The sequence below is a fragment of the Engraulis encrasicolus genome, chromosome 9 (assembly GCF_034702125.1).
Source record: "Engraulis encrasicolus isolate BLACKSEA-1 chromosome 9, IST_EnEncr_1.0, whole genome shotgun sequence".
In the NCBI taxonomy this organism is placed as follows: Eukaryota; Metazoa; Chordata; class Actinopteri; order Clupeiformes; family Engraulidae; genus Engraulis; species Engraulis encrasicolus.
In genome coordinates this window covers 43,996,194-44,008,693 of record NC_085865.1, presented here as the reverse complement: position 1 = coordinate 44,008,693, position 12,500 = coordinate 43,996,194, and the positions used below count along the sequence as shown (strand labels likewise).

At 47.1% G+C, this 12,500-nt stretch overlaps 1 protein-coding gene across 5 annotated transcripts in view; it reads left to right on the top strand.

The window, feature by feature from the left end:
• zfhx4 (zinc finger homeobox 4) overlaps positions 1-12,500 on the top strand; it is a 113,464-nt gene that overhangs the window by 48,932 nt on the left and 52,032 nt on the right. For all 5 annotated transcript variants that reach the window (XM_063207209.1, XM_063207205.1, XM_063207206.1 and 2 more), the window contains exon 4: positions 6,880-7,108. In XM_063207209.1, the coding sequence (XP_063063279.1) occupies positions 6,880-7,108 (229 nt within the window). The remainder of the gene's footprint in view (positions 1-6,879; positions 7,109-12,500) is intronic.

Genomic DNA, 12,500 nt, shown 5'->3' with positions numbered 1-12,500 from the left:
ACGCAGGCCCTCAAAGAGCCATTGTGCTAATTCACTTATTTTCTTTGGCGGCCATTTGCAAGGAAGATTATTATTATTACATGACCTAAGCAGCTAACCAATAAGAGGTTACACTCCCCGAGAGGAGAGCAGCATCCCCAGGCCATAATTATACGTGACGTCTACTCTCCCTCTCTCTCTCTCTCTCTCTCTCCCAGAGCTCGGTCTTTTACCAAGAAAAAGAAATAAATAAATAGCTCCACAAAATAACGTCGGCGGGCGAGAAGCAATTTTTTGATGTCCTTGCCACATTCCTGGGGACATATTGTGGAGATGTGGTGGAAAGAAAAGGCTGAGGGATGTTCAGTGGTGACGCTGGAGCCCTCTAGACTCCTGCTGTATGTACACACACACATCAGGAGACGAGTGGCCAGTGTGTGTGTGTGTGTGTGTGTGTGTGTGTGTGTGTGTGTGTGTGTGTACATACAGCTCAGAATGGAATTCGGGGGGTTGAGGGGTTGGGGTGGGGGGGATTGCAGAGGCGGGCATACCTTTCCCTCCGTAGAATTTTTTTGGTTGTGTTTGCCAGCCAGCCAGCCAGCCAGGCTACATGGGCCTGTGATATAGCATTTCAGCTGTGCCCTGGGGCTCAGCGGTGGTTTGTGAGTAACATGTGTTTGTTGGGTGTTAGCATTGATGGGATTGTATACCTGGCCGGCCTCCAAGTAATGTGTTGAAGCCGGTATGTGTTGAAGGAGAAGTAGGAGGAGGAGGAGGAGGAGAGGAGGGAAAAAAAAGAAGTGAAGGAAAGGTGAGGAGAAAAAGAACCTGTAAGGAACAAAACAGCCTCTTGTTGTTCTCCGTCCGTCTACTCAAGGCGCCATTGTTACGCCGGAAACTAGCGGCTAGCGGAGGCACGTAGTCAAGCAAACAAATGAAGACTACCAAAAAATGCTGATGGATAGTGATATAGATACAGAAAAGGGGGTTTTCTTTCCCTTCCTTTTTTGTGCCCTTCTTTTTTTCTTTCCTTCCTTTTTCTTTCTTTCTTTCACCACACATGTTATTAAAACATAGTTGTGGCGATGCATGGTTCCAGGGCAATTATGCCGCAGCTTATTTTAGGTATGTGTTCATTAGTTGGCTCTGTGTTTTTCATCGTTAATGACAGGAAAAAGTCATGTTTGCATTGAATGCCCTAATTTGTCTGTGGTTTAGAAATGAAAAAAGAAAAACCTTCTCCGTTCTCTCTCTCTCTCTCTCTCTCTCTCTCTCTCTCTCTCTCTCTCTCTCTCTCTCTCTCTCTCTCTCTCTCTCTCTCTCTCTCTCTCTTACTTATTTTCACCTTTCTTTCCATCTTTCTCTCTCTGATTCTCTCTCTGCTGTGTCTCTCTCTCTCTGTGTCTCTCTCTGTCTCTCTCTCTCTCTCTCTCTGACTGATTCTCATCTTTCTTTCCACGGGAGGAGGATGCAGGGTGAGCTCAAACAGTCTGAGGGCTTATGATGGCACTAATGAGCCGGGTTTGTCACTGAAGGTAGTACGTACAAACACACACACACTCACGCACGCAAACGCACACACACACACACACACACACACACACACCGCAAGTGTAGAATAGGGAGGTGAGGAACGGATGTTTGTGTGTTTCTGTGTGTGTGTTGTGTGTTGTGCATGGGTTACGGTGTTGATGCTGAAAGGTGTTTTGTAATCATTGAAGTCAGCATAAATAAAGAGCCCCCCCTCCTCAGCTCTCAGCTCAGGTTCAGGAAGAGACAACTTCCCTGGGAATTTCCGCCTGGTGTTTGACAGGTGAAAGAAGTCCCAGGCGTCCCAGGATTTGCATTGTTTGGTCTCCCCTGCCTTGCTTGTGTCTGTCCCACTGCTGAGCGTAGAGGGGGGAGGGGGTTGGTTGTGGGGGGGGGGGGGGGGAAGGGGTGGGTACACACAGTCTCTCTCTTTCTTTCTATCCGTCTCTCTCTCTCGCGCGCGCTCGCTCTCTCTCTCTCTCTCTCTCTCTCTCTCTCTCTCTCTCTCTCTCTCTCTCTCTCTCTCTCTCCCCTCTTCATGATTAGTGAGCCCTGGGATTTTAAGCAGCAGTGTGTGCCCTCCTAAGGCAGCCCTGTACCATGAGATACCCATGTCCCCTCTTCACCGTGGCACTGACAAGCTGCCTAGCTAGCTGAGGAGGACGCTGGGGGGGCTTGCATAAGGATGTGGAGGAGTGGGTCGTAAATGGGCCAGCGTGTTAGCCAAAGTGATTGTTCCCCAGGGGCTAGCTAGCTGTTGGTTGTTTGCCAAAATGCTAATCTGGAACAATTATCCGTCAAAGAGACACACGTTCTCCACCATATTGTTTGGAGATGGACCTTTTTTGCCACCCATGCTAACAAACAGCCCCACTCTTGGACCGCTGTCAAGAGGCGTTTCTTTTGGACCCTGGGGGTGGTGTTGTATGTATGGGCATTTTATTTTCACAAAGCTGTCAACAGGATATTGGCCTGTTTGGAATTGTCTCCAAATTAGGATTGATTTGGTGCCATTATTAATTAGGTGACTTAACGTTATTGTAAGTATGATTATATGTTGCAGTAAGCTTTGTGTATGTTATTTTTGTGGATTTGTGTGTCTGCCTGCTACCATCAAATATTGCTGAAGATTGTTGAGGTTTTTGGGTTTTTGAGAAGCTGGGAGAGAGGGGTGGGCGGACGGATGGGAGAGAGAGTGTGGAGTAGTGTTACACGATGCCCCCAAACATTTCGGCTTTTGTAGCCCCATGTATTACGGCGCGCAGTGAGTCTGGCACAACTAAAAATGGTAAGCTTAGACCTCATAAATCAGAAATCCCCGAGCCCCAGGTCCAGCAAGAGCCTGTACCCGGGCCAAAACAGTCTATAAAAGGAAAAAGAAAAATACAGTATTTCAATATAGGCCTTAAGCAAACAACCAAGAATTTGCTGATTGAGAATAAATTAATATTTCTAAAATTATATGGCAAGTTTTTGTTTCTGTCTAATGCTAAAACCATTTGACATGTCAAATTGTTTTGTGTTTTATTGGGAGCCATGAAAGTGGATACTCCACCGTGATTGTGCTGTTGGGTCATTGAGGATTTATACTGATGCTAGACGAAGAGCCTTGTACTTACAACATGCAGAGCGGCTCCAAGACTGTTTTCCAAAAAGCCCTTTTTTATTGTTACCAAAGCGTTCTGTGTGCTACTTTTTCTCATCTTGTCCTACATGCTGGGGAACTGGGTGGTCATATCCAAAGCATACAGTATATCCTGCTAGTGCTGAAAGTAAAGTATTTTTGTTTGTTGTTTTTGTTTAGTTTAGTTTTGTTTATCGTCCATGGGTTCTAAGTCATCATCTGTTTCGTCCATCTCGGAGTGTAGAACAAATGATGCTGTTGATTTCTCGGAGCTTCTCGTAATAGAGCTGAGCTGGAATACTCTGCGTGTTATTTTCGCTAACTGTATAAGTATTGAAAATCAATTAATGGCTGAAAGGTTGGGCAGACATCTGCGCAGGTTTTTTTTTCTTTATTTCTTTATTTATTTCTCTCTTTCTTTCTTTCTTCTGTTTGTTTGGGGTTTTTTGTCTTTGTGTTTTTTGAAGGCAGTGTAGGAATTAAAGCATGGAAGGCTTGAGGAATGAGATTGTGCACCACTGTAATTGAGTTATCGAACAAATGAGGTTTCGGCTGCACAAGATTCAGCTAGAGATATAAGTTGAAAATCCCAGGCCCACTGCGTTTTTGTTCTAAACAAACACCATACAAACACTGTACTTTTTTGTTTGTGTGGCACAACTGAAAATAAAAACCGCAACACACATCCACACTCCACAGGGGAAGGTGGGCTGACTGTGTTGGGGAGTGAACTGATGCATTCTGGGTATGGTGAATGAATTTTTTTTTCAGCTGCTTGTAGGATCTTAGAGAGGTTGAGTTGCTGATTGTGCCGGGGCCAAGAAATCCGTTTTGAGGGCCTGAAAGACGGGAGAGGAAGAGGGGTGAGCGAGGGGCGGGTAAGGAGGTGGGGGGGCGGGTAAGAGGGGGGCATACGGGTTACCTGGTATGTCAGGGGGGGCCTCCTCCTTTGGAAAGAAACAAAGATAGCCATAATTAATGGCTCCGGGTTCCTGCCAGGAAAGCTTTTCTTCTGACAACTCCAACTTAATTAAAACTTAAGATGTTTCAATGGCTACAGAGAAAGACCCCCCTCCATACCTCCATACACTTGCACACACATACATACTTGTGCTCACGCATTCACGCACACACACACACACACACACACACACATCCCCCTCACTGAGTAAAAGTCCATACAACAGACTCGTGAGAAAATTTCCCCCCATGTTGAAAATATGTGTATGCATGTGCGTGTGTGTATACGTGCGTACGTGCATGCGTGCATGCATGCATCTGTGTGCGTGTGTGCATCTGTGTGTGTGTGTGTTTGTGTGTCTGTGTGTGTGTATGTGTATGTGTATGTGTGTGTCTACCTCCACTGGTGCCATGAGTCTAATCCCTGACAGTGAAAGAATCTATTTAGTCAAAGGCCTTTTTTCTTTCGCTCTCCCTCTCTCACACCTGCAGCCTGGCTGGCATTTCCTCTAAGCCTGGAGAAGGCCGTTTTTTTCTCCTCCCCACCTCCCCTCCCTCCCCTTTTCCCTCCACTTCTCTCTTGTGTGTGCCTCAGCGGAAGATCAGATAATGGCGGCCTGGCTCTGGCTTTTGTTTTTGTGCATTGTTCATTAGGCCGAGAGTACTGTAGGCACACTTGATATGCTTGGCCTGCGTGGTGAGAGAGAGGGAGGAAGAGGTGGTGGTGGTGGTGGCGGAAGAGAGAGAGAGAAAAGAAGAGAGATAGATAGATAGAGAGAGATGTGGTGTGGGGTGCCTGTGTGTGTGTGTGTGTGTGTGTGTGTGTGTGTGTGTGTGTGTGTGTGTGTGTGTGTGTGTGTGTGTGTGTGTGTGTGTGTGTGTGTGTGTGTGTGTGTGTGTGTGTGTGTGTGTGCGTGCGTGCGTGTGTGTCCAACTGCGTCCTCTATGAACGCCTGGTGTGGTGTGGTGTGGTGTGGTGTGGTGGTGTGGTGTGGTGTGCAGCAGTGCCCAAGCGCCCTCCTCGCTCGCACAATTTTAATGCAAAACTTTGGGAGCAAATTAAAGTCCTCCGTTGACAGGGGCCCGGCCGCGCTTGAATGCAGGATCCCCTGCTGTTGCCAACACATTAGCGTTGCAAAAGAACAATGTGGCAAGCTGGACACCGCGCACAAAAGCAGTGTTTTAAACACGGCCGTTCGTTTTTCCTCCCCTTTTATTTTCCTGTTTTTGTCTCTCTTGGGTTTTTTTTCTCTCTCTCTCTCTCCCTCCCTCTCTCTCTCTCTCTCTCTCTCTCTCTCTCTCTCTCTCTCTCTCTCTCTCTCTCAGTCATTCGGCCTCCGCTTTTCGCCTTTTGTCTTCTTAACAAGCTTACGGGCCCCAGACTGTTACCTGTGTGTCTAATTGTTTTGAAAAGGCCAATCTAGTTTGGGAAGTGGGTGGACAAGCGGTCCACCTTCTGTCAGACTGATGATGCCATTTGGTGCCGTTAATCAGGGTAGAAATGGGTCTGTTGAGATGGACTCTAATACATATTAGCAGCTTTGCAACTCACAGAGAATAAAACAAGTTGAGCGTTTTTTTGTTTCTTTCTTTCCCTTACTTCCTCCTCATCCATCTTTAGTTAGCCGTGTAAACTACTGATGAACTCCGGAGCTTTCTTCTACCTCAGTGTGACGGAGAAACAGTGGCTTTGTATGCGGCTTAACTTTGCATGCTCTTGCCCGGCCTCACTGGCTAGCCTCTGCAGTACAGTGTATGTTGAGGTCGGTTAATATGACCTCCAAACTGTACCGTGACCTCTGTACTGTACCAGAGGTTGTGGATGCTCTGTGTACTGTCATAGTGGTGTAGTACTCTGCTAGTAACGTTTTTTCAGTGGCTATTACAGTGTTCCACTGGTGGAGCAGTGTGCATTAAGGGGCTACGATCTCAGGTGAAGGTCTCAGCTCAGCTGAAGCTCCTTTGAACACTGTGGTTACAGCAAGACGCCTGGTTGAAAGAAAGAAGAAGATAGTGCGGCCATGAGATTGGGGAAAAACATTGACAAACAAGTAACTTGTAAACTGTGCCACTAATCTGATCTTTGTGCAAATGTAACATTTTTTCGAAGAAACGTTAGGGTTGATCAAGATGAGGGCTTTTGGGCTTTTCACAGTACACAGCTTGTGTATGCCTCATACTTTTCTTTTTTTAGTTTGTTGTGTTTCGGCCTTTTTCCCCCTCCTTTATCTTTGTGGGAAACAAAATAACCACCATAAGCTCCCGTTCCCTTTCATCTGTTCTCATCTGTGTCTGAAGTTTGCGCAGTCCAGACTTTGCCGGCTTTAGCGCCGGGTTTGTGCAAGTCAGTAACACCTTGTAGAGGATTACGTGATGCCAGGTACAGACATGTTTGGTGCCCCGGTGTAATTCAGAACTCCACTGTTCACCTCTGTCTGTCTATCTTTTTTCATCTAACATCTAAGAGTGCTGTGTTTGGACAGTGTGTGTCCGTGTGTATGTGTGGTGTGTCTTATGTGTGTTTTTGGGTATTTATGTTTGTGACCAACCTGGAAGGAATGCATTTCGTGTCGGAGAGATTATTAGCCGAAAAAGTTGAAAGGGACGGAAAGTATTTGTTTCTTGCCGGAGCTGCCCTCCTAAAGCAAACAGTCCCTGTAATGTCTTCCGAAGCATGTCGGCTAATGACTTTTCTCTTCCCCTCTCTTTCTCTCCCCTCTCCCCTTCCTCTCTCTTCCCTTTCTCCTCCACCCCTCTCTTTACTACTATTTCCTCACCTTTGGTAGCATTTGCAAAAGCAGGAGAGCGCTTGTGGCTCGGAGTCCTGCCTGTACTACTGTGCCCTGTGTGACTACTCCACCAAGGCCAAGCTGAACCTGGTGCAGCACGCGCGCTCCGTCAAGCACCAGCAGAGCGAGGGCCTTCGCAAGCTGCAGCTGCACCAGCAAGGCCTGCCCCCAGACGACGACACCCTGGCCGATCTCTTCTTCGTCAAGGACTGCCCACCCGAGCCAGGTCAGTTCAGTTGCACCACGTTTTTGTTTCTTATTATTTTTCTCTCTTTTTTGCCATTTCTTTTCCCCCCTCTGTCTTTCCTGCTTTTTTCTCACTGCTTTTCTTTCCTTTTTTTCATTGTCTTCCTCTCTTGCTCTCCTTACCCTTTCTCTCTCAGTTTCTCTCAGTCTCACTCTTTTTTCTTTTCTTTTTCTTTTCTTCTGCTCCCCCCATCACCTCCAGCCATCTTCCATTTTTTTTTACGCCCACACGGTTCTCGTCCCCTCCAGTGTTCCACCACCACACCACACCACACCACAGAACAGAAACACCGCACCCACTCTCCCTCCACCACACTCCCCCAAACCCTCCTTGCGGACCCTGAACCCGCCTCGGCCACTCCAAAACCCAGAGCACGTCTCCCTCAAACGTAGAACATGCCAGCCAGCTAATCTCCCTAAAATGAACATGCTGTTCCCATTACGCTCTTCTTTTTATATCAGCAACACACGCCGTCCTGCATGCGGTGACATCTTTAGCAGGCATGCAGGAGGTTATGAAATTCTACCTTGGGAGGATCTCTCACTGAAATTCTTTCCCCCTAGAGCGAGCTTTAATTTCCTTTCTCATGACCAAAGCAATTTGGCTTTCATTTAAAAGTTTCGGAGCTGCCAGCAGCTAATAAGTGTAACAGGACTGTAAAACATTCGGAGACAAAAAAAAAAGATTAATAGTTTTATTTGAGAGGGACCAGTAATTTAAACCATAAGAGCGAGAGTCAGGGTCCATTATATAATAATTCCTATGTTAATGCTGCTCAATAGAAATGAGTGCTTAACTTGTTTTTGCTTTGCTTGACCTGGTGGAGGGAAACAGCTAACACATTTTGAATGGCATTCCAAAGCTGAATTAATCTCTGTTCCCCAAAGTGTCCTGTTTACATATGGGATCCAGAAACAGATGGGGGCCGAGCACAGAACCACATGTGAAAACCCTCAGCATCAGAACTTCAGCCCTTTTGGAATTAACGGACTGTTGTACTTTTGGCTTTAATTAGGGAGTGGATCAAAGGTGCCTCTGAGTTTGGGCGCACAAGGAAAGCCCAGTAAGATAAATCATTATTGTGCCGCTGAGAAAGACAGACCCCCACCTCCTTTCCTCAAAGACCCCAAACCCCACCTCCCCCACCCCGAAGGTTCCCTTTCATAATGGTCCCTTCCATGGCCCCTTACTTTCCTTTCTTCCCCCTGGGAGAAGAGAACATAATATTTTAAAACTGTCAAAAGTAATATTCAGCGAATACACCTTTTCCAACGTTCCGACATTAAACGCACACTTTTATATATCTTCGGTTTCATGCCACAAACCGAATTTTCAAAAGGAAATTTCAAGCTTTTATACCTACTCAAGTGTTCCAGGATAGCTCGCAGTGTTGAACGCACACTACATCAGTTTTCTGAGGAACAACGGCTTTCTTTCAGGTCCTCCTTATAAACATTTTATTGTGTATTTCCTTACAGCGTACATATAAATGTTGGAGAGTGATTGCAGTTTCGTCTCTCCCAGGTCTCCTACGTGTTAGCATCACAGTAGTTGTTCACAGGCCCAGTTTGTCAGAAGAGTGCAATCGAATGTAAACCAAGAGACAAAGAGGGAATAGGTGCTCACTGTTCATGACCTCAGTTTTCAAACTTTATAAATATCACAATTAAGCCGCCAGAGGACGTAAGGAATGGCGAAGAAGATGAATATGTGAGATCCACCCGATAAACCTGTTGACCTTCCTCCAGTCTGCTTGTGCTGGTGTGAGTCATTTTTTAAAAACCTGCTGCCTTAAAAGTAGACCAAAACACTCAAGACATCCCGCTGCTTTGTTTCAGATCTTCAAATCAGATGCAGTATGTGTCAAAAGAGCACGGGGTGCTTGTGTAATTTTTTTTTCATGTATTATATTATACATATTTGTTCTTTTTTACTGGCTTGGTTCGTAGCTGGGAGATATTTTTCAGGTAGTTTAACCCCATAATCCTGTTGTTTGAAGTGCTTTCAAACAGACTCTGTGCAGGAGCAACTTAGGAAATGGATGGCTGGCACTAGATTAATCACAAAGCTTAGTTTTTCCAATTGATTCAACTGGCAAAGAGGCAGCCCAGCCGACCTCTCGTCCCACCCTCCCACCCTCCCGGCCCGCTTCACCCTTCTCAACAGCTCTCTCTCACAGTGCCAGCGGTTGGGTGAGGCAGGTTCAGTGGCCGGGTAACTTGGCCCACGGTGCACCATAGAATCCACACTGGTTCAAAGGGCTCGGGCATAAGGTCTTAACGAATCCCTCCTCAGTGCGAACGTAATAACTTGTGTCCATGCTTCAGCCAAAGCTTCCTCGGGTTAGAAAAGAAGGGCTTCATGGCTTGCGTCGGAAGTATTCTCTACTGTGAGAAGTGTGGAGCCCCGTTGCAGATTTTCTCAGAGAATAACTCCTTAGTTTAGCAGTTTTTTTGTCATTAGAGAGGTTTTTGCAGGGCAGGGAAGGAGGAGGGGGGAAAGAAAAGAGATTAATTTAACTGCTGAGCTGTATCCTTCGCTGCGAAGCAGTACTCAGGCAGCTCGCCAAACAATTATAGCACCGTTTGGGAATAAAGGTCATAATGCCATTGACTTTACGTACATGTGAATGGATTTCGTTAAACAATTTTGATGCTGTTTTTTACTGCATAATTAAAGGTAGCTTAGGCGGGCGAGTTGCACTGCATCGTGGGAGTCAGTTGAAATGTATTTAGCGCTAAATGTCACACGCCAGCCCACGTCCGTGTGCCTGGGTGCCACAAGTTTCGACCGATCCGCACCGGCTCTCTCCGTGCTGTCAAGCAAATAACAAAATACGGGCGAGCTGTTATTCAAACCACCCGGTTCGCTCCACAAAACAATTATTATTTTTTCCAATAAACTATAAGCACAATGGCCATAAAAGTGGAAGTTTTTGTCTTTATAGCGTTGTTTTCGTCAGTGTACCAAAACAAAGAGATCTGAACGGCTTGACATGGAGTGGTTTTGAAGGCCCTCTCTTGTCCCGCAGTAAATGCTTGTTTTTCCGGAGTCCAGAACGCGGGCCAAAGACACTCTTAGCGCACAGCTGGGCTGAGCTCGTGCCGACAGGCCGACCGACTGACTTAACCGACTGCGCTAAACGGCCAAATACATGACGGTGTCGCTTAAAAAACGCACAGCTCCGCACTGCAGCGTTAGAAGCGCACTCAGCTCTGCTCCAGTCTCTTCCCCAGTGCATTAATAGTAATATCCCTCCCCTGAACCTCGACGTGTGTTGCCTCCCTGAGAACAGGCTCTGCCAGGGCTCCCAGTGCGAATGTAATTCCCACAGCCTGCGGCCCAGAGGACTCATCATTTACCGAAGGTAAACATCATGAAGCTGTGGAACTGGGGGACTGGGGGAGAGGGGGGAGGTTCAAACTGGAGGGTGGTGGTGACGGGGGTGGGCGATGTGGTTAGACATGTTTTTTGAAGTGGAGTTCCCCCCATTTGTAAATCACAGTAATCTAGGGCCTCCATGTTTCTCTGTCTCTATTGCTCTCTCTCCCTCTCCTTCTATTGCTCTCTCTCTCTCTCTCTCTCTCTCTCTCTCTCTCTCTCTCTCTCTGTCTCTCTCTCCTGCTCTCTCGTACCATGTGCCTTCCACACAGATGTGCTGCCTGAACGGGTTGCCCGTAAAAACTGTAAAACCAAACACTCGCAGCTCAAGGTTTCGGCAGCGATAAGCTTGTTGTGTTTGTGAACTCCCACCAACCTCCCTGCCCCCCCGTCCCCCCTCCTTCTCTCTCTCTCTGTCTCCCTCCTGCTGCTGCGTGGTGAGACTGGAAACTGGGCTTTTTAAAGACACAAAGTGCAAATTAATGACTCGCGTGTGAAATTTGAGCCAGTTGTTTTCCCCCTGTTTTGCGGAGAAGGGGATTTAATGGTCCACACAACGGAATATTTTCCATAGATTATTTCTTTTCTCTTTTTTTGCTGAATTAAACTGTGGGGCTTGACAGACAATAATAGGGAGAGAAAAGAAAGAGATTGTTCCCTGGTAGGTTACAATGTCCCCTGCATCCATATACATATCCTGGAGGAGAATGGGAGAAAAGGGAGAGTGTGTTTGCTGTGCTGTTTGTTCGTGTGTGAGAGAGAGTGATTGTGTGTGTGTGTGTGTGTGTGTGTGTGTGTGTGTGTGTGTGTGCGTGCGTGCGTGCGTGCGTGCGTGCGTGCGTGCGTGCGCGCGCGCGCGTGCGTGTGTGTGCCTTGCATGTAACTCCACTCTAAATGGGCCAGGCCATGCATGAAGGCTTTTTGCATCCTTGTGTCCGTCCCGAGCTCCACTCCCCCCTCCTGCTCCTTTCAGAAAGGGAGATGGGATCTTATGGAGGTAATTATTTCTGAGAAAGCCTCCTTGTTATTATGTGGCCTGTTCCGCCATCAACCCTCTCCCAAACACACACACACACCGAGACACACACACACATGCGCAGGCACACACTAACACACACCGAGATACGTATTAAAACTGGGTAGGAAAAGTGCTCCTTTGTCTGTGGCATTGCATTAAACAAAAGGGCTAGGCTGACTTGGCTCTGGAGAGATGGGCTGCGTGTTTAGAGATGCGGTGCGGTGTGGTGCGGTGTGGGGGCCTGCCTGCCCCCCACCCCTACCCCCGATGGAGATGGAGCTGGCCTGAAAAGAGGACGCCCTGCCTGTCCTGGGCCCTTTTGTTTCCAGTGTACAGCCATATTACCCCCACGTCGGGAGTGACAACCATTTACATCAGTGCAGTGCCTCCAGGCAATATCTTCTCTCCCTCTCTCTCTCTCTCCCTCGCTTAATGGACGAGAGGGATGTAAGCATACACAAATGGGTGTGTTTGTTTTGTGTGTGTGAGTGTGTATATGTGTCTGTGTGGTAAGTGTGAAAGGATGAGAGGGCAAGAGAAAGGCGAGTGTGCCTTATGGGAAGAGATGATGAGAAAAAGAGAGTGTGTATGTGTGTGCTGAATGTTTTAGATAGAGCGCGTGCGAAAGAAAGGGAGAAAGATGGATGCATCTGAAAGCAAGATGCTGACGCGTATATACTAAATTTCATGGCTGCAGTCTGCTTGACGTTTGTGCTCAGTGAAGGCAAGATTCAGATTAGGTTTTTTCGCTCTGGCCTACATTTCATGTGTGCGCGGACGGACGGAGGAGGCAGGCTATTCTCTGTCTCGCCATCTCCTTTATTTTCGAGGGCACACAAGCAATTACAACAGTTACTTTTTTCCCTCCTCAAGATCATTCTCGACAGACATGGTTTCCAAGGTTTGTAGCCATAATTTGTGGCCATTACGTAAAGTGAGAGAGGAATGGTCAGCGGAGTGTAAGACATCCAG